The sequence below is a fragment of the Chrysemys picta genome, chromosome 1, assembly GCF_011386835.1.
Source record: "Chrysemys picta bellii isolate R12L10 chromosome 1, ASM1138683v2, whole genome shotgun sequence".
Lineage (NCBI taxonomy): Eukaryota > Metazoa > Chordata > Testudines > Emydidae > Chrysemys > Chrysemys picta.
In genome coordinates, this window is record NC_088791.1 from 193,199,778 (window position 1) to 193,225,201 (window position 25,424).

At 41.5% G+C, this 25,424-nt stretch overlaps 1 protein-coding gene across 2 annotated transcripts; it reads left to right on the forward strand.

Moving 5' to 3' along the window:
* The first annotated feature begins 1,410 nt into the window (after window positions 1–1,410).
* Window positions 1,411–25,320, forward strand: CHAF1B (chromatin assembly factor 1 subunit B). 2 transcript variants are annotated; one of them, XM_005303313.5, is made up of 14 exons: window positions 1,411–1,517; window positions 3,468–3,598; window positions 3,973–4,105; window positions 4,843–4,960; window positions 6,702–6,805; window positions 10,021–10,117; window positions 12,257–12,335; window positions 15,226–15,319; window positions 16,057–16,126; window positions 16,247–16,338; window positions 17,903–18,065; window positions 19,223–19,651; window positions 23,251–23,345; window positions 23,981–25,320. In XM_005303313.5, the coding sequence occupies exons 2-14, from the start codon at window positions 3,473–3,475 to the stop codon at window positions 24,100–24,102; spliced, it is 1,722 nt and encodes a 573-aa protein (XP_005303370.1). In that variant the 5' UTR covers window positions 1,411–1,517; window positions 3,468–3,472; the 3' UTR covers window positions 24,103–25,320. The 2 variants fall into 2 exon arrangements, with proteins under 2 accessions (XP_005303370.1, XP_008163441.1); XM_008165219.4 differs by having other exon boundaries at window positions 16,247–16,329.
* The last annotated feature ends 104 nt before the right edge of the window (window positions 25,321–25,424 follow it).

Sequence of the window (25,424 nt, forward strand, 5' to 3'; positions counted from 1 at the left end):
TTCAGTAATCATAAGAGCAGTGCAACCGTTTCAATTCTGTTACCATTTCGGTATTCTCTAATGCCTCCACCCCCTTAATACTTACATAGGAAAATGTGCTTTAAGCAATTGTCTCAAACAAAAAAGACCCCCTGCTGCTCTTTAGAGGGTAGGATCCCCATGGCTGTGCTAACCCCACGGCTCTGCCAGCGCCCACCTACCTGGAATGGCTTACAGGAGCCTGAAAGAACGGAGCAGACAGCTGGAGCGATTATGGGGAAGGGCCTTTTCTTATCTGACCCACTCTAGTGGAACGATTGAACTCGAGAAATTTTCACTTTGCCACGGGAGGGGACTGAATGAACAGAGGAAAATACACTTGAATCTCCATCATTCTGTAAAGCAACACACACGCTCTACCCCTATATGCATACACCCTGCTCCCCCCACCCTCTCTACACATACACCCTGCTCCCCTGCCCCTACACACACACACACACACCCTGCTCCCCCCACCCATCACACACACTTGCCCCTACACACACACCCTGCTCCCCCTACCATCCCTGCACACACACACCCTGCCCCCTCCAACTCCTAGACAGACACTGGCCCTATACACAAACCCTGCTCCCTCCCACCCATACACACACAACTTGCTCCTCCTACACAGACACCCTGTCCCCTCTCTCCCACCCAGCTCTACGCACACACACGTAATACACCCCTCACTTGTAGCTATGGCTCGTAGCTTGGGACCGAGGCTCTGGGTTTAGCGGGGCGCGGGGGAGGCACGAGGCGGAACGCAGCGGCGCTGCCCAGCAGGTGGCGCTGTTGCCCCGTAACGTCCCCCGGGAACGAGTCAGCAGCGGGCGTGTCCCTTTCCCTGGACCCGGCCTTTATCGGACGCATGCGCGGTCACTGCGGGGGAGCAGCGGCGCGCGCGCGGGAAAGGCGAACCTCGCCTGCCGGTCGGACCCGCCTCCCCTACTCCGCGCGCGCCCAGCCTCAGGTAGGGGCGGCAGCGGGCTCGGGGCGCACGGACGGGAGCTGGGGCACGGGGTGCGGGGGTGCAGGGGCGGGGCTAGGAGAGGTGCCCCCTGCGGGGTGCATGTGACATGCTGGGCGTACAGAGCCCCGACTCTGTTGAGATGGGATTTGGCGAGGGGCAGCTAAAGGGCCGCATTCAGCCTTGCTGTGACTTCCTAGATTGTTCTGTGTCCCGGGGGTGGGTTTGTGTCGCTCCAGGATTCTCTTGTCCGGCTAATATTCCCGGGGGTGGGTTTTGTTCCAGAGATGGAGTATTTTGAAGGGGGCCTCTTCATTTGCAGGGATTTGTCAGCTTGACTTGCTTCACCTTCCTTTTAAACTTCATACTCTGTTTGGCAAACGAGTGCATATTTTACTTTAGTTTGATTCAAACCTTTAACTGTGCACCTCAGGCTTTGTGCGACAGTTCTCAGCTGAGTGCCTCAGTCTTCCTGTAGAACAGTGGTGATGTGCAAAGTTCGTTGAGACCTCTGGAAGAAAACTGCTAGGTAAGTGAGTGTTGTTGTTTTGTTATTGCTGAGGCATAGCATCTTTTCTGTGACTAACAAGCCCCCTGTTCCTAGGAGGAATGATTTTTGTTCTGTTCTGTCTCTATTTCCCCTCTTTCTTCTATCCTTTCATCTCCCTTCCCACTCCAACATGCTAATTCTTTTCTCTTCATTTCACTTGGTAATTTCCCCTTAAAATGCAGATAACGTTTATGGTCCAGGAGGTCTGCACTAAATGGTGAATTCCTCTTTTACCCCTTCCTCCCTCACTGCTTGCCAGGTTTCTAGCATTACTTACTCCTAGGGGAATTCTGCACCACTGCACATGTGCAGAATTTATGTCCCCTGCAGATTTTTTTGTTTCCCTGCAGAAAAATGACTTTCTGATGGGGAAGCAAAAGGAAGCCACTAGAATGGTCATGCGACCCTCCCCAGCAGTATGTTTTGGGTGCCCAGGGTAGCCAGCAGAGGTAAATCACTGTGGGGCAGGGGGTGGGACTGGGGAAGACTCAGCTGGTGGCTCCTACCCTGTGCCAGGCTCAGCTGCTTGTCCTGGCTGGACTGGGGAGGATGGGACTTCCTCTTTCCTTGCGCAGCATCTGGGGCTGTGTCAGACCCACCCCCAGATTTCTCCCCTGGTTGTAAGAAGCTCTGCAAACTCTTTCCCCCTCCCCCCCCCCCCCCTGTGCTTCCTGCACCCATTGCTCCTCATCTGCAGGGGAGGGATCCCTGTACAGGGAGCTGCTCTCCCATCCACCCAGCCTCCTTGCATCCAGAACCTCCTGCCAAGCGCCACTCCCTCCCATACCCAGAACCCCTCCAACAAGCCCCACTCCCCCAGTACCTGGACCACCCACACCCAGATCCCCACCATAGCAAGCCAACCAGTTGCACCTGGATCTTCCCTCCCCCTCCCTGAGCCCCACTTCCTCAGCATCTGGACCCCACCACTGAGCCCCACACACTCTCCTGCCAAGCTCTCTTCACCCCCCCCAACACTCCTCCTGCTGAGCCCCAACTACCTTCACCTGGATCCTCCTGCAGAGTCCCATTATCGTTGCACCCAGAACCCCCCAACAAGCTCCTGTGCATCTGGATTCCCCACTGAGCTGCCCGCACCCAGATTGCCCCCCTCCCCACAACCCTTTCAACTCACACTTGATCTCCCCGCACTAAGCCCCTCCACACTTGGATCATGCCAATGAGCCTGCCTGCCCACACCTGGTGCACCTGTCACAGAGGGGCAGGGCCCTGTGATGTTTCTGGGGCAGACCCAGTCCTTGCACTGTATCAGGGTTGGGTGCTGCCTCACCGCTGAGTCTGTGTTGTGGCGGGAGAGCTGCACAATGATCTCTCACCTCTGTGCAGCCAGTGGCCTGTGCTTCCTAATGCCATGCTGGAGCCTCCACATTTATTTGACAAATAAAATTTGCAGAATTTTAAAATACTGTGTGTAGAATTTTTATTTTTTTGGTGCAGAATTTTTAAATTTTTGGGGCAGAATCCCCTCAGGAGTCATTACTCTTGCTGCTTTGGCAATGCTTGTGATTCAAACACCAATGTATGCAAGATTTGTGCTGCCGTCAGAGCAGGGAGTAGAGGGATCAGAGCAGCATGAAGAATTCAGCCACTTTGAGGTCTGGGGATGGGAAAAATGATATGCTCACAGAAAATGTACTTAAGCACTGTTCCAGCACAACTACCTCTGTCGTCATAAGATTTCTAGTAATGGAGTGGAGAGCCATGGCTTAGTAACCTTTTCAGAGAATGTTCTTACAGAAAATTTCAGTTATTATAAACCATAGTTACTTAAACGTAGTCATCTTTTGTGCTTTGCTGTAATGTTTTTCTTATTTCCTTAGTGCTTGTGGACACTGTATTGTTAACTTTTATTATAATGTTTGTCATAATAAATGCAAAATATCTGATTCTTGCCCTGTTTTCCTTTAGAAAGAATGAAGGTCATCACTTGTGAAATAGCATGGCACAACAAAGAGCCAGTGTATAGCTTAGACTTCCAACACGGAACTGATGGGAAAATAAATCGACTGGCCTCAGCAGGAGTAGACACTGCTGTTCGTGTGAGTTCCAAACTTTCACTGATTTTATTGTGTGCAAGATAACTACCAAGGAATTTAATTTTACTTTAAAATTTCACATTCTTCTGGTTTTCCACTGCCCATGAGTAAGTGACTCAGGTGAACAGTTATGTGAAAGTGGGGCATGAACTCTATCAGTTTGAGTTTAGTATTCAAGTTCTGGCTAATCTGCTTCTTCCTAATTTCATCTAGTTTGGGTAGGGTTTTGAAATTTTTGAATGACTGCCTCCTGCCTCCTTGTAAAATATATAAATAACTGAACTGAAGAAAATGGTGCACACTAATTACAAAACTGAAAATAGATCAATTTTCAGGTATAGAAGCCAATTTACTATCTGTAATACTTTTATAACTAGATATGGAAAGTGGAAAAAGGACCAGATGGGAAAGCAATTGTGGAATTCTTGTCCAATCTAGCTCGCCATACCAAAGCAGTGAATGTTGTGCGTTTCTCTCCCAGTGGTGAGATTTTAGCATCAGGAGGAGATGGTGAGTAACATAATAAAGACCAATATAAAGAAGATACATACATCTCATGTAAAAGTGAGCACAGAAAGTGTCTATCTTCGGGTTTATATGAACCACTGCCCTCCCTATCACCATAATACATGAGTGCCCCACACACCCTAATGAGTTTATTCCTCCAGCCTCCTTGTGAGATAGGGAAGTATTTTCTCTGTTTTACAGATGTGAAAGAATTATTCCTGTTTTACAGATGTGGCATTGAGCAGCTTGCCCAATATCATAAAGGGACTCTGTGGCCGAGTTGTGAAATTAAATCCATCTCCTGAGTCCCAGACCAGTGCTTTATCCTCAGGACCAAAGGGATTGGATAGCTCTCTATTGTGTTTGACACAAATGTGTCATATTTTAAGGGAAGATTTCCAAAGGCACAAAGGGCAGTTAGGTACCCTTTGAAAGTTGGGAACCTGACTCCCTCTTGGACCTTTGGAAATTTCCTTCTTAATTAGATTGTTTAATGAAAAAGGCTAGATCAACATAAATCAAAACTAACTTATACATTTGTTTACTGTTCCTGCGTAATAAAGGTAATGGTGGGGAAAAAAGCATTTCTAGGTCAATTACCAAAAAAATCTCCAAGGCTAGTCTAAATATTTTTGCTGGTTGAGTTGAACATTACATGTCTATCTTTGGGTTAGCAGGATAAGGCCAATATAATAATTCATTATCAGAAAAATTTATCAACAAGTCAAATTATTCCACAGATGCTGTGATTTTATTGTGGAAATTGAATGATAACAAAGAACCAGAACCAATAACATTTCAAGATGAAGATGAAGCTCAGCTGAACAAAGAGAATTGGACAGTAATTAAAACTTTAAGGTAATTTAATTGGGCTTTTTGAGAGTTTTCTTCATTCCATGATGCTCTTTATGTCTGGAACGGCCTTCCACTCAACATATTCAAATCCCCTTCACAGTTTTTGGAAAACTCACCTGCTCCACAGCTAATTCCTGTTATGCTTTCTAACTTCTGCCCCTATTTAGTAACAGTGAATGCTGGTGTTCTGTACCAGTCTGTTTCCCCAGTCTTCTAAGATGTTAAGGCAGAAGATCTGATATCTGTGGCATAGCTCTCTGCACCTACTTATGATTATGTACTTCAGAAGCTCTGTCTTTGTCCACTTTTGCACAGGGACATTTTAAGAAAACAGACATTTTTATTACTGTATTTATAGTGAACGTAATTTAATAATAAATATTAAACAAAAAAGTGCCAAAAGATAAAAATGAATCATGCCTGTTTGCTAAATGTCAGTCCCAGCCAAATTGTTTAAACTAGTTTTTAGAGTTGTTGAAAAGTCTTATTCCAGCTGTCTGGAAATATTATTTGCAAAATACAGTAATACAATTGTTACTTTTACATTTTTTATTATGTATTTATCTAATAAAAATAGCCTTTATTTCACATTATATATGATGCTTATTAAAATGTATGTATATTAACAGTTAAAATAGTTCATTTATCTAAGTGAAATGAGTCGTGGTTTCAGTCCAGTTCCCAGTGGGCAAGACATCAGAGCACCACTACCACAGGGGAACTGAATGGCATCCTGTTGCCACTCTCAGTGGAGAAGCAAAGGAATGAAAGGCTGTGGAAATTGAAATCACCTTTTGTCCCTTCATGGGACAATATGTGGAACACTATCCTCTGTTTGAGCAGCATCTGTGGATAAACTGAGCAGTTTGGTCTCCAGGTTCTCTCAGTTTGCACCCCTTCTGGTCGTTAAATTCATTAGTAATTCACACTGTTTTACCAAAAAAAACAAAACAAAAAAAAAATCTAGTATCTCTACCTGATAAACCTGAATTGGTACAAAGTGTGTATAGTATAAAATATGCCTTCAAATTTTTTTGTATAATTTCCATACAAGACTGGAACAGCTTCCAAAATAAGTTAATTAGAATTATTTTTTCTCAAAAAAATTGGGAATGTAACATATATTTTATCATTCAAATAGTCACATTGTGGTGTAAATCTACAAAATAATACTAGTGATTCTTACCATTTTTAAAGCTTATTTTTCATGGAGATTCTCCTAACTTGGACTTGATATCAGAAGACATTGGTTCAAATGCAATATGAACTAAACTTAGATTCTGAGATTTGATATGACTCCACTTGATATGCCAACCTTTTATTGAACACTTCCTGTGAAAAAATGTATCTGTAAAGGAAAGTTTTCTGAAAATGTGACCTTTCTCATATTTATATAATTTATTAGTACATGAACAATTGTGTGTTCTCTATATTGCACAAATTCCTGGGGATGTTCATTTTTCACATATTTAATTCTACATCATTTGAAGTCATTTGTGAATTCAGGGTTTTTATTTCTTGGAAAGATGCCATGTTATACAGAGGTTAGCAGGGTTATATGTGTGTTAGTCCTACTAGGAGGAATATAGTTTTAAAAATAAAAAGCAGTGGCTGACCATCTCACTATTGCAATAATTGATAACCTTTGGTTATAGGCTTTTAACATTTAAAAAAAATCTGACTTTGTTCATAACTCTTGTTCTTGCTATTACTAATGATCACAATCTACTACTCCGGATTCCAGAGGCCACTTAGAGGATGTGTACGATATTTGCTGGACCCCTGATGGAAACTGCATGGCATCTGCATCAGTAGATAACACAGCTATAATGTGGGATGTCAATAAAGGTAATTGATAAGTTTCTAATTTGTCTTTGTGGCATCCATCCTGCGATAAGTAGAATTGCTTAATGCTTAAGAAATAATGAAAGCATCTTTTTTTTTTTTTTTTTTTTTTTTTTTTTTTTTTTTAAAGACAATATGGTCAAATTATCTCCTGAATTTGTGAGGGTGGGGTGGAAATACCTCGTAGTCTGGGCGCGTGATGTAGTGAAATCTTATTTTGTGGACAGGTTAGAGACAAAAGGGTCAGGGAGGGGTAATTTGATTCACACAATCTACAGAATCATAGTTTCCATGGTGTGTCTCTCTGTGGCATGGCAGGGGGGACTCACTGCCCTCCCAGCTCCAGGTCCTCCAGTGGTGAAAATTTTGATAATACAGTGTTGTCAGAGATGGATCGATACCCATTTTAAAAGCCCTTTCTCCCACAACCACAGTGGTACCAAACGTGACAAATTTTGAACAATTATATAGATTTATATTTGAGAAAACATTCAAAATTATATGTTAACACAGAGATGCATTGCTTAAGTAAAGAAGACATTAATCTTTGGTAATTCTAGGGAAGCTAGCCTTGACATATAGGCCTGAAAATATTTATTCATCGTCAATGTTGTCTCCATCTAGGGCACCATTGCTAGACATGTCACACTGATTCTCGTCTGCAGCGCACTCGTACATCTCTGTAAAAAGCAAGCTGCTGGCCAAATGTTTGCCAGGTGGTGAGCATCTGGTCTTTGTTTTTGTGAGCATTTGATTAGCGGAAGGATTGATTCTGGAGTGCGAGGCATTTCACATACACTGGTGTGATTAGTCCATCATCCAAGACCTATCCATGCCCAAAAGGGGAGGATAGTTTGCACTTGATCATCCCAGAGCCATTCCACTGCTTGATAATTTGCCCCCTCTTGATAACTTTTCTCTGTTTTTCTACTTCTTGGGAAAACATCCATCAACATGCAGACTGATTCGTGCCCCTAGAAATTTCCATTACATGCATCCGGCAAAGTGGGCATTCACCCACGAAAGCTTATGCTCCAATACTTCTGTTAGTCTTAAAGGTGCCACAGGACTCTGTTGCTTTTTACAGATCCAGACTAACATGGCTACCCCTGTGATACATAGCTCTGCAAGTGTCTTTAATGTTGGTCTTCAAATGGTACACTGGAGGCATTCATATGCCAAGTTTATTTATGACCTCATCAGTGATTGTCTCAGCCATTCCAGGCACCTTCAAAGGGTGGAGAATGTCTTAGGAGAATGAATCAAATGCCTTCTGGTAAGACAATTTGGTCTTCCAGTAATGTCACATCCTGGCAGTGTGGTGGCATTTAATGGTCCGAGTAGTAGGAACGCATCGCTGAGGAATATACAGAGATTCTGTTCCCTAGCAGCAGGCACAAAAACAATCTTGCGGAAGTTTTCGGTAGCATCTCACAACACTAGCTCATGTGTGTCGTGTGCACATCTTTCACTGTGACATTGAAGGCATGCAAGATCATTTTAGTGTCAGATGCCTCTTGGGAACTATTAAGAAACTTCACTTAACAGTGAAAGACAGCAGCTTTGTTATGCCAAATGATGAAAAAATTCTTTGAGCAACTCTTCTCATGCTGGAGTATTTTTCCTGCAAAGTATGCAGTTGTCCTCCATGCAAGTATGAGACCGTAGCTTCTTCATTGTGACACATGGAGTCAATGTGTTGGACAGCTGTAATACTCTGGAATCTCTTCTTGTAATATTTTTAACAGATTCCTCTGCATACATGTTAAACATGAGTGTCGATGCCTGTGACGTTGAAGTCTATATGGTTTTATAAAAATATAAGTGCATATAATGTAACTGGGATATGCTTCATGTAAAAGGGCTTTTGTAAGGTATCATTACAAAGCTTATAATCTACTGAGTGCGATCATCCTATTTGTATAAATGTACCACTTTTGTATCTAAAACTAGAAATATAAAATATAACTTTGAGGGCCTATTGTAATTATGCAAAGCGTGGGCCATTAATGGTGGTTTGGAATCTTGATGACTCCCATTAACCAGGACCATTGTCTGCAGATGGCTGTGTTTTACCTGTGAGTCTTCCTGTATATATGTGTGCTGGCAAATGGGCAATGAAGTCTTGCAGTGACATGTGATCATGTCACCTGAACTGGAATCCATCTTTAACCTGGTGCTTTTCCAGTGAGGGGGGGTGGAAACCCAGAGGGACAAAGGGTTCCCGTCTTATGCAAAAGATAAATAAAGGGGTGGAACAGAACAAAGGGAGAGAGAGGAGAGCCATCATGAAGAATCCCCTAGCTACCACCTAAGCTGGAATAAGAGCTGTACCAAGGGAAAGAATTGTGCCCAGGCCTGGAAGGTGTCCAGTTTGAGGAAAAAAACTTACTGAAGCATCTCTAAGGGTGAGATTATCTGTATTTAGTTCAATTAGACATAGATTTGTGCATTTTATTTTATCTTGCTTGGTGACTTACTTTGTTCTGTCTGTTACTACTTGGAACCACTTAGATCCTACTTTCTGTATTTAATAAAATCACTTTTTACTTATTAATTAACTCAGAGTATGTGTTAATACCTGGGGGAGCAAACATCTGTGCATATCTCTCTATCAGTGTTATAGAGGGCGAACAATTTATGAGTTTACCCTGCATAAGCTTTATATAGGGTAAAACAGATTTATTTGGGTTTAGACCCCATTGGGAGTTGGGCATCTGAGTGCTAAAGACAAGCACACTTCTGTGAGCTGTTTTCAGGTAAACCTGCAGCTTTGGGGCAAGTAATTCAGACCCTGGGTCTGTGTTGGAGCAGACGAGAGTGTCTGGCTCAGCAAGACTTGGTGCTGGAGACCTGAGCTGGCAGGGAAAGCAGGGGTAGAAGTAGTCTTGGCACATCAGGTGGCAGCTCTCAGGGGGGTTTCTGTGATCCAACCGTTACAGTGCCACCCTCTGCAGTGTAACGGGGGTGGGTGGGGGAACTTGTGGCCCCTCATGCCTCCTAGCACCAGGTCCCCTGGTTGGTGGAGAGTTTTGTGGGTTGAGTTGATATCATTAGAAAGCCTTTTCTCCCACTACCGTCAGTGTAAGACACTTTACGGGAATGTTCTCTATTTAAGTGTAAAAATATATAATTGGCCTTGTTTTATTTCTGAAATGAAAAGTGTGTTATGAAATAGAAATTGAGTTTTGGAACTTAGAAACTGTTCACTTTTTCAGGGCAAAAAGTTTCAATTTTTAATGAACACAAGAGTTATGTACAAGGAATAACATGGGATCCTGTCGGCCAGTACATTGCAACTCTTAGCTGTGATAGGTGAGTTATTGTTTTAAGTGTTTTCTATTACTATTCTTTGTTGCATGTTAATTAAGTCAAGAAAAGAACTGAATGCTTTTCACTTCACAAGTATCAATATCTGGAAATGTGAGTTTTAATTGCTGTTCACGTTGGTCCTTCAAAGGGAACTGCAAAGGTGAAGTGAGAATTGGTGTTAATCCTAAATTTATTTCTGTGCTGAATGTTGAATGTTCCCTCTAAGACTTTGGATGCAAAGAAATAATTTTAATTAAACTTTTAAACAAATGATCCTCCACTGGGCATTTTTGGATCACTGAAGATATCAGAAGTTTAATTTTTCTGGGCTGAATATCCCCACCCTCAGCAGCCTGGTTAGTAAGGTCGTTTGGCAAACAAATCTGTGTTTAACTCAATTTTTTTCATTTTAACTTAGCAGGTCACCTTAAATTGTTTGGGGGTATGCATCCTATTTTGATAGACTTTGCAACTGGCTAATAAACCTCTGGGAGAGTGATCCCTGATTTGAGATTTCTTTAGTACCAAAGTGTTCAGAATCTCTGTAATGCAGAAAAATAACACATCAGTGGGCTGTCTTCATAGACTATAGAAATTACATGGGCATTGTGTAGCTAGTGCCTTAGTTTAGTTGATCTTTGGTACCTTTTTATCACCAAAGTCTTACCCCTTTAATTATATTTATCCCTTTGTCTCTAGTGTGTGCTGAAGAAAAAAAAGATGGATACATGTTAACCTACATCTTTTATTGGTTTTATTCTCTCCAGGGGCTGGAGGTGTAAAGTGATGCCCTTTTAATAAATCCCCTCCCGCTTCATCTTCCTCTTTCCTTTTATCTTTCCTCTCCTCTGGATTACTAGCCTCGATTCCAGAGGTGTAACAAGAAGTAGCAGGATGAAATTAAGAAACAGAAAACTGTCTGGGTATACCTGGAAAGCCTTCATAATTATGAGGGTTCTATTTCAGAAGGTACTGATCTCACTTGGAGCAGATCCTGCAAGTGGATCAGAGAGAGGACAAGTAGAAAGACCTAATAGTCCTTTTGAATCTCCACTGGATAAACACAATATTTGGATGTTTCTCTAAAAAAAATGATCAGCTGTGAAATAATAAAGTGACAATTTAAATTATCTTTAGACTTCTGAGTTCAATCCTGAAAGACATGAATTAAGTCTGTTCACACTTCTCCCGTGCAGATTTAGGAAGATAATCTTGCACATGCCTGCATTCAATTCACATTCGTAAGGAAACTGCAACAATAACGGCTAGAAGTATGATTTATTCTTTCAGTGACGGTTCATGTTCTGTAGAAACTGATGGAATCACTAGGGAAGTCCCAGGAAATTGTTCAGGTCTTTTCCATTTCACTTTGAGCCCTGATTTTTTCTCAAGGGCACATACACACATGTCACAAATAAGCTTCTGTGAATAAATCAACAAAGGTCCATGTTTTCTGCAGCCCTTCTTATGGCTCTGCAAATACCAGAGGATCGTGTGTCCTTTGTTTGCAATGCTGACGACAGTAGTGCAGAGCTGTGCAGGCTCTGTGCTTCTGTCAGAGATGATGGACAGCAAGAGAGTCACACAGGTGCATGGAATTTTTAAAAAAGACAAAAATTATGGGATAGAGGTGGCATGGGAGTGGAGAAAGTTGCATGATGGGAACTTGACCCTGCAGTCCTAGACCCCTGCGCAACTCATTTCTGCCCCACCAGGCATTGCCAAAACTTCCCAAAAGACAGTGTGCTGGACAGTGGCAAGTTTCACATCATGATGCTCCTCACTGCATTGAAACAAGCGCTCCTGGTGAATGTGCGCAGCGCCGATGCAAGGAGCCCAGCATGCACATGCACAAGCAATATGCTAACTGTGGTGGCTTTATGCTGACAAAACTTGCGTCAGCAAAAATTTGTAGGGTAGAGATGCATTTAGTGGTTATTTGTTAATGTCCTGTCTTATAATATTTAGTAGTAATAATCTCCTACCCTTTTAGAAGGAAGTCCTTTTGTCACATAACTGTCAACTGGATCCAGAAAGTTTTGATTGAAAAGGAAGGTGCTGTAACTCTGTATGAAATAGACAAGGATATTGCTCAGTGCGGAAGGTACCTGTTTGTGGGTAACGATATTCTCCATTATGTAGGGTGCTGCGTGTGTACAGTACACAGACTAAGCGTGTAGCGTTCAATGTTACCAAGATGCCATCAGGAGCTGAAGGCGAGGTAAACTGTTCTAATACTAACAATGTTATCAGATAACCCTTGGTATGTTTTTTACAAGGGCTGCTCTCTCTGAAAGTGAAATTTGGAAAAAAACTATTCAGTTTTAGAAATAATTTACTTGTACATCAGATATTTTTGCATTTGTCGCTTCATTTATTGCTATATGAATGTGTGGAATAGAAGATGTTTCTTCATATTGTTTTCTCTGACTTTAGTTTACTGTGGAAGTGACTATCACAAATAATATTATCAAGTCTCTTGCAAGTTCATCTGCTCCCATAACTTAGCAAATTGTCAATGCTAATGCCCTTAAGTAAAGTTCAAGGGGAGAGAAGCAAAAAATAGTCTGTACACAGAGAGTTTCTTTTAAATGGAATAATTTCAAAGATATCTGTCTGGCAGCAGCTCTTAAGGTTATTAATAGTTATGATTAGGGCTGTCGATTAATTGCAGTTAACTTACGCGATTAACTCAAATTAATCACAATTAAAAAAATTAATCGCAGTTTAATCGCACTGTTAAGCAATAGAATACCAAGTGAAATTTATTAAATATTTTGGATTTTTTTACATTTTCAAATATATTGATTTCAGTTACAACACAGAACACAGTGTACAGTGCTCAATATATTGTTTTTGATAATATTTACACCGTAAAAATTATAAACAAAATAAATAGTATTTTTAATTCACCTCATACACATACTGTAGTTCAATCTCTTTATCGTGAAAGTTCAGTTTACAAATGTAGTTTTTTTCATAACTGCATTCAAAAACAAAACAATGTAAAACTTTAGAGCTTACAAGTCCACTCAGTCCTCCTTGTTCAGCCAACTGTGAAGACAAAGAAGTTTGTTTACATTTACGGGACATAATGTTGCCTGCTTATTATTTACAATGTCACCTGAAAGTGAGAACAGGCATTCACATGGCATTTTTGGAGCCGACATTACAAGATATTTATGTGCCAGATATGTTAAACATTCGTATGCCCCTTCATGCTTCAGCCATCATTCCAGAGGACATGCTTCCATGCTGATGATGCTCGTTTTAAAAAGAAAAAATGTTTCATTAAATTTGTGACAATTCTCCTCCAAAGAGTTCAGTATGTCCCCTGCTCTCTCTTACCTCCATTCTGCCATATATTTAATGTTATAACCGTCTAGGATGATGACCCAGCACGTGTTGTTTGTTTTAAGAACACTTTCACTGCGGATTTGACAAAACTCAAAGAAGGTACCAATGTGACATTTCTAAAGATAGCTACGGCGCTTGACCCAAGGTTTAAGAATCTGTGTCTTCCAAATAAGTGCCTTCCAAAATCTGAGCGGGACGAGGTGTGGAGTATGCTTTCAGAAGTCTTAAAAGAGCAACTCTCTAATGCGGAAACTATAGAACCTGAACCACCAAAAAGGAAAATCAACCTTCTGCTGGTGGCATCTGACTCAGATGATGAAAACGAACATGCGTCAGTCTGCACTGCTTTGGATTGTCATTGAGCAGAACCAGTCATCAGCATGGGCGCATGTGGAATGGTGGTTAAAGCATGAAGGGATATATGAATCTTTACGTGCCAAATGCCCTAAATATCTTGTGACGCTGATCTACAACAGTGCCATGGGAATGCCTGTTCTCACTTTCAGGTGACATCGTAAACAAGAAGTGGGCAGCATTATCTCCTGCAAATGTAGACAAACTTGTTTGTCTGGTTGGCTGAACAAGAAGCAGGACTGAGTGGACTTGTAGGCTCTAGAAGTTTTACATTGTTTGGTTTTTTGAATGCAGGTTTTTTACCTAACTCTACATTTGTAAATTCAACTTTTGTAATAAATAGATTGCACTACAGTACTTGCAATTGAAAAATACTATTTTTGTTTTCTTCAGTGCAAATATTTATAATAAAAAATAAATATAAACTGAGCACTATACATTTTGTATTCTGTGTTGTAATTGAAATCAATATATTTGAAAATGTAGAAAACATCCAAAAATATTTTAAAATGATATTCTATGGTTTAACAGCGCGATTAATCGTGATTCATTTTTTTAATCGCTTGACAGTCCTAGTTATAATATTGCATTAACATTTTTATTACTAATGCAGTGGCTTGCAGTCACCTGGTGGGTGTAATATAATTTTTGAGTGAAAATATATTGGTAAAAAGTTTCAAATCCCAAGGGGGAAGCAGAAGAGTTTTTCCCCCCCCCAAATTAACTCTGAATGATAGTAAAATAACTTTTTGGAGTTGTCTGTAAAGGAATGCAAATCTTTTTTCTTTAGGAAGTAGCCTTAAGCAGGTTTGTTTGTCCTGAAAATCAAGTCTAAAATGGATCTGAGGGGGCATCTTTAAATCTCTAGTATTAAAGTAAGATTACCTAAGGGACAGACTCTTAGATTCAGTTAATTTGTAACTTGTCTGTTTACTTAAAATGTATCTTTATTCCCATGTCTTTATTTAATTTTTGGTTCTCTTTATCTGAATTTCTTGGATTTATCAAGTTGCATTTTTCCCCTTATTATATCCAAGCAATAGTGCTACTCTGTAAATAAAATGTATCTTTAATTTAAATAGCGATAATATGATAGAGGGAAACGAGAGGAATAGTCAAGTCTAATATGCCTTTGAAATATGCTAATCAGTATATGAAGACGGATCCTGGGAGACTACCATTAGCCATAGAGAATTTAAACCACACAAAATAATAGTTTACAAAAACAATTTGGAGGTAGCAAAATCTTAAATTAGTTTAAGACCCACTAAAGACCCATTAAACTGGATCGCATAACCAGGCGATTGTCACACCTTAAGATAACTGTATTGACTGGAATTAATGGTGTTTTTCAGAGATGATACTTTAAAGATTTTTTTTATTCTTTTGAAATGTTACAGGTGAGAAGCTATCGGATGTTTCATGATGACAGCATGAAATCATTCTTCCGCAGGCTTAGTTTTACTCCTGACGGCTCTTTGCTTCTCACTCCAGGTACGTGAAAGGAAGATATACCAGGTGCATGTGGCAGCCCTGGAGCGGCACTTTGCCCTTGTGTCAGGTACATGACTTTTGAAATGTCAGAGGAACATGGATATGTTGCAGAATACAGCCACGTGCTACAGCAGCAAAAGGGGTTAACAGTATCTTGTTCTTGTTACGTTCTGCTGCTGCTGGTGGTGGTAGTAACAGCCGGTGGTTCCCTATTTTGCAGAGTAGGCTAAATTCAGTGTACCCCTCTGTATACATTTGCAATCAGTTTGGGATTTTATTAACCAACAGCAGGAGACTCAGACCTTCAGTGTAGTGTTAACACTTGCATAAGGCATTCTTTATGAAATTCCTGGTATATCAACAATGCTGCAGTGTCAGGAAAAAAAAGGAGTATTTTCTTTTTTGACTTATTCTGACTCTACTCCTTTGTGTCCTTGTTCTTAAAAGCATTCTGATCGATTAATAAGACCAAAGCTGCAAAGTGGGGTCTGTTACCTGCATAGGCATTGATGTTGCAGCCATTTGCAAAAGTAAAGAGAAGCTTGTTTTGGAGCAGTATATAAGGAAAACTAAAATAGATTTAAAGTAGTATTTGGGATACATTTTCAAGTTGTGATCAGATCACAAAAACCTGGCCCTCTGACACAAGGCTAATGCTTGTTTATAAATGTAAGATTCTGTGCTTATTACCTTTGAATTGATGAGTAATGCTTTGAAACTTTTTTTAATTTTCTCAGCTGGCTGTGTTGAATCAGGAGAGAATGTAACCAATACTACATATGTTTTTTCGAGAAAAAATCTAAAAAGGTAGGATTTAATATACCTAAATTTTCTTTATAATATATTGGGGGGGGGGGAGGGGGGAGAGTGTTTGTGTATATATCCATTTAACATGCCATTTTCTAACACATTTCTTCTTTTTAATAGGCCCATAGCTCACCTGCCCTGTCCTGGAAAAGCAACTCTGGCTGTTCGCTGCTGTCCAGTCTACTTTGAGTTGAGACCAGCACGTAAGAAAGGTGCCGTAAATCCTTTTGGGGAGTTTGTTTTACAGCAAATCTGCTGGAAGGCAAATCTGACTATGTAACTCCAGGTCATACTATGTTGTGTCCCAGTCTTTTAACATTCCTTCAGGATATTAACTGTTGTGCCACAACTAAGAAGCTATTTGCTGATTCTAAGGCCTTAAATTCACTAAGTGCCTTTTGAGTGATTTTTGGTATAGTGGATAAATGTTCTCACTTGGCCTCTTATGGTGTTTTCCTACAACTTTTTTAACTCACTGGATAAACATAAATAACTTGGCTCAGCATTAAGGAATCACCTCGTAAAATATTGTTTTAGTCCTGATTGCCCACATCACAGAATCATTACAAAATTTGTCACAGTTTGCAACAATTGAAGATATTTTTTCAGGAGAGCTAAGACTGAAATAGCACTAGTGTTGCTGGTCAGGACTGGGATGCATTGGCAGAGCTGTGGTGAGGGGAAATTTGTACACAAACTGCACAATAACTGGCTGGTAGGAAGTGAAAACCTGACCCTATTGAAGTCCCTGGGGCCAGGATTTTACCCTAGGGTTTTTAAACAAGACTATTCACATTCTTGCTAAAAGGCACAGATTTCCTCAATTCTAACTGGAGCACAATAGGGCCCCCTCCTTTGAAATGCATAACTCACAAATTATAGTATCCCTTACAGGATCCTGTTACTTAGTGCCTTTTTTCTTTTTTTTTCTCACCATAACCTTCAGAGCTGCTGGTGGAAGAGAACTAGATGGGATTTTGTCAATCTGTCAGTTCTTTATTAAGCAGAGTGTTGCTGCTGCTGCTTCCACAACACTCTCATGAAAGCAAAAGGTCCAGACTAGGGCCAAAATGTACAAACTTAGATGCCTAAAATTAAATAAATGGCCTGATTTTCAAAGGCATTGAGCTTCCAAAACACTGATGGAAGTCAGTGCGACCTGTGTATGTTCAGCACTGCTGCAAATAAAGGCCAGTTAGTGCTTGCCTTTTAGCACCAGCTGGGAAAATGTTGCTTCAGTATCTGTCCTCTAACCATACAAAGAACTAACTCCTAGCCCAGAAGATTAGCCAACTGTTGAAATTAAAAATTACAAAAGGAAATGAAATTCAGGAAGAAAATGGATTATAGCAAGTTCTGTTTTATATAAACTGGTAAGATTGTAATTTAAAGTAAATTTTGAGATTTGCTTATTCAGACCTTGAGTTAAAGTGCAAAAAAGCTTCTGAATAGTTTAACTGGAGGATTTTCATTCCCATTCGAATAATTTAAAAAAGGCCAAAAAGACCAAACTTTCCCCAGCCATTCACCTTTTAGGCTAAGATAAAATAGGAGAAACTTAAGTCCAAAGAGTAGCTTTTCCAGAAAATTGCATGTACTTGAAAATAGTGTTATATAATACAAGTGCCATCTTCTCAGCCAGAATGTTGGTACTGATACACTGCAATGAAAAAACTCTGTTCAAGCAGTTAAGTAAGTTAGTACAAGCAATACCATTATAATGGAGTGGTGGTCTCTGAGTGATTTTTCTCAGAGTTGTGTTCTTTGTACTCCTAGATGAATCTTCACAGAAGTCCATCCCTGCTCTAATAAATCTGCCCTATCGGTTGGTGTTTGCTGTTGCTTCAGAAGATTCTGTGCTTTTCTATGATACACAGCAGTCCTTTCCCTTTGGTTATGTATCCAATATACATTATCATACTCTGAGTGACATTTCATGGTAGGTAACTGACAGATCCTTTAGATTTGTCATGGTAGAGCGGGTTGTCATTCTTATCTTTTCTGAAAGGATCCTCCTATTTCTTGCTTTACACATCTATCAATCGATTGTACTTATGGTTACCATAGTACCTGAGTGCCTTGCAATCTTGTACTGTATTTTTCCTCATGACACCCCTGTGAGATAGAGCAGTGCTATAATCCATACTTTACAGGTGGGGAACTGAGGCACCAAAAGACTGAGTGACTTACCCAAGGTCTCTCTGTCTGTGGCTGAGCTGGGAACTGAACCTAGGTCTCTCGTGGCCCAGACTGCGGCCCTAATCGCTGGACCATCTTTCCTCTCTAGGGTCTGTACCAGAGGTTCTCAACCTATTTACCGTTGTGGTCTGCATATGCAGCTCCCTGTGTTATGTTGGCCACATCTACACAATATATATACTGCCTGTATGGCCCTGAGGATGTCACATGGGCTGCAGCTGTGTGCTGATTGGGCTGCAAGCGGCCCGCGGGTTGAGAACCACTGGTCCATACTGTAACCACTATCTTTCCAGCTGAGGACTGGATATGGGGCTTCTTTCAAAACCTGTCAGTGATGCTCATGTGTGATGATGAAGGGGGGGCTATATGAGAACATGAACAGAAAATTAAGGTTTCTTAATTCACCAGTGATCACTGGTGAAGTGAATGGCAGGGGCCTGTTCATGTTATCGCTGAGGGCTTCTGCCCACTGCCAGCACAAAGGGCAAGAAATGCCGCCAAACCAGTGCTGAACACAGTTTAACTACAATGTAAATTATGGCAAACTGCGTTCAGCAGAATGTCAGAAGTCATGATTAAAAGGTGCTGAATATTTGTATACCTGCAGTTAAATTGTATTCAATACCACTTCGGCAGCACCCACCTGCTGCTAGTAATGGGTAATGCCGTACCACAGACAAAGCCAGAGGAACTAAATCAATTGTCAAGGCTGTGCTTCATGAACTATTGATTGTTTGAGTTAGATGATGTCTTTGAGGTCATTTCAGATTTATTTACATTTACACATTTATTTGCGGATGGGGCAACTTGTGTGATTGACATGGGATATGTTTCTGGGGAGAGCGGGCAGAACTAGCTCAGTTTCTCAGATTTCTTCCCTCTGAAAAAAATAAACAGGTCCAGTGATGGATCCTTTCTTGCTATTTCTTCCACGGATGGATACTGCTCTTTTGTGACATTTGAGGAGGATGAGCTTGGAGTACCACTGAAAGAGAAACCAGTGGTATGTGTCACGACTGCTAGTGCAACAGAGAAGAAAATGAAGAAGAGTCAGTCACACAAGGTTGTCTCCCCAGTCCCCAGGCCAGTTGATGGAACCCCGCTGAACAGGACCCTGGATCCAAGTAATCTCGCTCTCCACCCTAAAACACCAGTAGCAATAATAACCAACAAGGATTCTCCCTCAACACCCGTTGGCATCAAACATATTCCAGCTTCCTCTTCAGAAGAGAGGAAACCCATGCAGCCAGCCAGCCAGCGTGCTAAAGTAAACCAGCCCAGGAGGATTACTCTAAATGCTTTACAAGGATGGAGTAAGACGCCAAGGTAAGATTTATATTGCCATTTCCTGTGATAAATGTGAAGGCCAAAACAAGCTGTTCTTGTGCTACTTTAGAAGTATGGAGGTTTAAAAATAAATTCTATAGCTATTTTTCACACTTTTGTGTTCCGTTTGTACTCCAAGTGAAAGGTCAAAATGACTTCTAGATTCTAAATTTGCGCCTTAATTATAGCAGAGTGACAGCTCTGCTATGGTTACTGTTAAGACCTGTTTTTGTTTAAAGCTCAACTCTAAAGTGTTCTAAAATCTACAGTTACTCAGATTGGCTTTGGTGTACCTCATAGGGATGTGGGATTCTGTTAGCGATCCAAATTTAGGGCCATTTAACTAAGGGGTTTCTGAGATACAGACCCTTCTCACAACCCCTACCCCCAGCTTTTCTTCAAATTGACAGATTCTGGTAACCTATCATTCTGTCCACAAATACAGATCAAACCAAGGCTCAGATCATCACCAAGCATCCCAGATGCTCGAGGGTTACCCCAGTAGAGCGCAGGGCAGCCATCAGGCCTTTGGGGAAAATCAAATGAAAATGTTACTTAAAGATTTTACTTCTGCAGTTAGACATGTGACAACTCGCCAGTCTATCTGCACGACTAATAGATTGTGCCATGCATGCATGGACAGAGGAGTTAACAGGTTATTAGTAAGGCTATATTTTAGTCCCAGGTGTTTTTAGTAAAAGTCCTGGACAGGTCACGGGCAATAAACAAAAAGTCACAGCCCCGTGACCTGTCCAGGACTTCTTCTAAAAATACCTGGGACTAAATCTTGCCTGCTGGGAGGGTGGTGCTCCTGAAGACTGTTGCTGGGAGGGGGGAATAACATGGGCGACGCTTCTGCTGAGGGGGTGGGGGACGGCCCAGGGCCCTGCTGCCAGTCTGGGCAGTGGGCAGCCCGCAGCCCCGCTGCTGCTGGTTCCGGACCGCTGCTCCAGGTCAGCGCTAGGGACCATTGCCTGAGTCTGGCAGAGCAGTGGCTGGTCCCGGGGCTTCCCCAGCTGCTGGGATGGTCCTAGGGTCAGCCACACCAGCGCTGCAAAATTCATGGAGGATTTCCGTGACCTCCATGAATGATTCGCAGCCTTAGTTATTAGCCTTCAAAGTTTCACACTAGCTGGATCGCTCCAGGGAATAAGCAGTAGTATGAACTTGACCAACCCAGACAATGTCAATTTGAGTCCCTCACCCCCTCCCTTGGATAGAAATTTAGAAGAGGGTGGTGGCATATTGCTAAAATCCATCTTAGAGGGGTTTTTTTTATTTTGGGGTGAAAAATGTTTGCTGGCGGGGAGGGGGAGAATGTGTGGGGGAAGGGGTGAGAAGGGTTTAGGTTTGTGTTGGGAGGGGGATAAATGGGGATGGGAGGTGAAAGGTTGGGGGTAGCAGGTGAGGTATACATGGGGTGAATGGCATGGGGTCTAGTGAGAGAATAGGGGTGGGGGTGACTGTCTGCCCCTCATTCTCTACTTCTGTATGTGTGCTAGGATCTCGGGGGGGGTCCCTATCCCTCCCCATGAGACTGGGTTTGGGGGGGGCTCTGCTCCCAGGGTGTCTGAGCCCCACTCCTTGCCCACCCGTGTGTGCATCAAGATCTGAGGGGTCCCTGCCTCTTTAGGGGAATGGAAGCCCCTCTCCCTGCTTCCCCTCATGTGAGCTCGGATGGGGGGGTCTTGCCTCCTTGGGGGGTGTCTGAGCCTTGCTTCCTGCCCCCTGTGCATGTGCCGGGATCTAGGGAACCCCTACCCATGTTTTTGGGGTCTGACCCCCTCCATGTGCCCCTCCTGTGAACCAGATTCTGGAGAGGGGTCTAAACTGTTCTCCCTATCCCCTCCTCAGGTGAGTTGGGGTGGGGATGGGAGGGAGCCTGGACAAAATAGTGGGCCAGCTGAGAGAGCAGCCAGACAGGAAGGGACAGGGCTGGTTAGTGGGGCTAAGTGGTGGGGGCAGAAGGGTATAGGGCCAGGATTGATAGTCCATTTGGCCTGCATGCTATCTACAACTGCTAGTGACCACTAACTCCTACCAACTAGTTTTCTTTCTGTTTAGAAAAATAACCTAGGAAATTAAATAGCAAAAAAACCTTCGTTCATGAAGAGTTAAGGTTTCCCAGTGACAACTCATGTCCTTCCAGAGCTTCGAGTTCAGAAAAACTCAAACTGCAGAAAACCAGGAAATACAGAATTACAGTATGCTCCCATGCCCATGTAACTTACAAAACATGACCTATGAGAAAAGGTTTTAAAAAACTGGTCATGTTTAGTCTTGAGAAAAGACTAGGAGAGAACCTGATAAGTCTTCAAGTATGTGAAGGCCTGTTATAAAGTGGCTGGTGCTCAGTTGTTCTCCATATCCACTGAAGGTAGGACAAGTTGTAAGGGGCTTAATTTGCAGCAAGGGAGATTTAGGTTAGATATTAGGATAGTTGAGTTCTGGAACAGGCTTCTAAGGGAGGTTGTGGAATCCCCATCACTGGAGGTTTTTAAGAACAGCATGGACAAACCCCTGTTAGGGATGGTCTGTGCTGCCTCAGTGAAGGGGGCTGGACTTGATGACCTCTCGAGATCCTTTCCAGCTCTACATTTCTGGGACTCTGTGCCATAACACAGAGACAGCTGTCTGCAAAAATAAAAAGAAAACACTGAAGTGTTTAGTTACCATGTTTGTCACACACTGCCCCATTTTTTTATACTTAATTTTCAAATGGTATGTCTGGTAGATTTAACAGAAGAAAAGCACAAGCAATAAGTTGCTGGGGAAGTGTAATTTTTTTTAACAGTGCTTGTCAACAAACATCTGCAGAAGAACGGGTAATCCAGCAGAAAATTGGCATTTCCCCCAGAATAGGCAAAGTCAAAACAGTCCAGTGGAGGTATAGATAAGAGATTCCGCTACAGTGGAAGGACCTGCCAGTACACAGTGGAAGCACTTTCTTAAGGCCTGGTCTACACTGGGGGGGAAATCGATCTAAGTTACGCAACTTCAGCTACATGAATAACGTAGCTGAAGTTGATCTACTTAGATCTACTTATCACGGTGTCTTCACTGCGGTAAGTTGACTGCTGACACTCCCCCGTTGACTCCCCCTCTCACTCCGGTGGAGTACTGGAGTCGACAGGAGAGTGCTCGGCAGTCAATTTAGCACATCTTCACTAGATGCGATAAATCGACCCCTGCTGGATCGATCGCTCCGGAGGTAAGTGTAGACATGCCTAAAGAGCAGAGTAGAAACCTTATCTTAGCAGCCAATTTTAATTTTTGAAATCTCTTTCATATATATATAACATGTTTTGAAGTCAAGAATCAAGTACTGTGTTGCTCTATATCCACATATACTCATTCAAGGAAAGTGTCTAATAATTAAAACACTTCTGTCTTTACGAGTTAAATTTTCAGTTCAGAATATCCCATGCCAAAGGTAGCCAGGGAAAGTGTGTGTGTGTGTGTGTGTGTAAAGCACATCTATACCACTGCAGTTAATTGAAGCAGTAATTAAATAATTATACTGTACAGTACCTTTCAAAGAAGAATTTGTGGAAGTGAGGCATTAAAAGCAGTTGAATTGTATCTGTTTTATTTTTAAGGAGAATAAACTTGATTCCTCTGAAGACAGACACGCCAAACTCAACACACACAAATCCAGAGTCCACACCTTCCTCCTCAGAAACAATTCAACATGGTAAGCCATTTTCTGGTCATAATATATAAGAAGATTTGCTGCTCAGCCATTTCATTCCAAATTACATTGTTATGGATCTTTGACTAGTTTGGCAAATATGAAAGTCTTAGTTCAAACATAAATACAGAGGGATTAATGACAAATTCAGAAACTTGTCTCCAGCTCACAGTTTTGGAAGCTGCTGCTGCTTGATGGTACTTTGGACAATGTAAAGAGTTATTGTTCTCAGTCCAGTTGCTAGTGGACAGATGACCACATTAGTCATCAGCAACACATTGGTCCTGCTTTGAGCAGGGGGTTGGACTAGATGACTTCCTGAGGTCCCTTCCAACCCTGATATTCTATGATTCTGTGAACACAGTTGATCTTGATTAGAATCCTGTCTGTCAGTCTCAACACCCGGGAATGAATTGGCACTGAGGTATTCACCTCCACATCAGACTGGTGGGTTGTACAGGCCAGCTTTCACTGCTGCTTCTGCATGATGCCTGTACAGTGGATAAAGGACTTTGGTATCCAGGGCTGTCAACTCAGCATCTTTCATGAGTGCTCAATTCATTTTTAATTTTTTTAAAATGAAAAATAATAAACAAGAAATCAAACTAAGTGAATTTCGTTATTTCCCAATATTTCAGAGAGACCTTCTCCCTCTGATGATCCTGTGCACAATCCCCCAGCATCTAAACGTCCCAGAACTGATGAAACTCCTGTCTCTGCATCTCCTGAAGAGCAAACCAGCTGTAGTTCAAACAACTGAAGACCAAAATTTCAGTAAACTCACTGTCTGGGGGCAATGCAACTAGACCAGAGAGTAAACTCCCTTTCTGCAAGTGATAGATCCTCAGCAGCTAAATAGAGTATTAAGGGGGTTTAACATAAGGTGCTGTGAAGGAGGGTATCTGCAGCAGAAAAGACTGATTTTCTGCAAAAATCCTGTTTTGTGGAAGTGAAAATAGTTGGAACTTAACTATGCCTGTATCGGCCTTTGAACGCTGCTTTCTAAACCAAGTAGTGTCAACTGCATGATAAAGCATAGTGTTTTCAGGCAATATTGGTATAGAAATGTCATGACAACCGAAGAGTCTCCTTCATAATCATCGCATTGATATTTTTAAAGTATTAAGTCTTCCAGCAAGTCTGTGTCTTGCAAAAAAGGGGGATTTTTAAGGATTTGTCTGTCTTCATAGTGTTTTAATGTGGCTAACCACTGTTTCCCTGAGGCAATTGACTTCTACATTTCACAGTTAAGTTTATCAGTTTACAAGACAATTATGCACTCTGACTTTCATTCCATTTGGATGTTTATGTGCTCCACACTTAAAAATGCAGTGCAATATCAGTGCTATAATTGAAATAAAAGTCAAACTGCAAGGAAGTGAAAAATATTTTTGTTTAAATATTTGTTATGGGCATTCAAAAATAGAAACAGATTTGTCCGTTCATTCTCTATATAAAAAAATTGCAGGCATGAGATTTTCTGGGGACCGCAAAGGATTGCGATAAATATGTTGAAATTACTAGTTTTCCCTATTTTTCCATAGTCCAAAACCTGCTCCCTTAGCAAAAAATAAATACATAAAACCAATTTATGTTAAGGTTTTAATGTGGTGTTCGTTTTAGCACTTAGTGCTCTTTGTGTAGCTAACATAAGACCTTAGAATTGGGAACAGTGAAATCAGAATGCAAATATTTTGAAACCTACTACACTTCAGAATGCTCAGCCCTGGTGGTGAAGGTTGGAGAGGGGCAGGAAGAGGGAGTACTTTGTGTAACCCCCCTTCCCTGTTTAAAAGAAAATGTAAGATAATGGTTAAATAAGTGAAGGACCCTTTTAATTTACTTAAACTGCCACTTAAAACCCTTTTTCAGGTAATCTCTTGTGGTTAAACCTATGCTTTCAACATTTGAAGTGTTAATGTACATAGTTTAAAAAAAAAAAAAGTTCCAAATTCATATTAAAGCTTTTTTCTACCTATACTGTTCCCTGGTTTTGGTTGTTTCACTGTAAAGTTATTGCTTTTAAAATACGTAATTTACGTATCACTTGTTTCATAACTGCCTGAGAAACAACTAATTCAA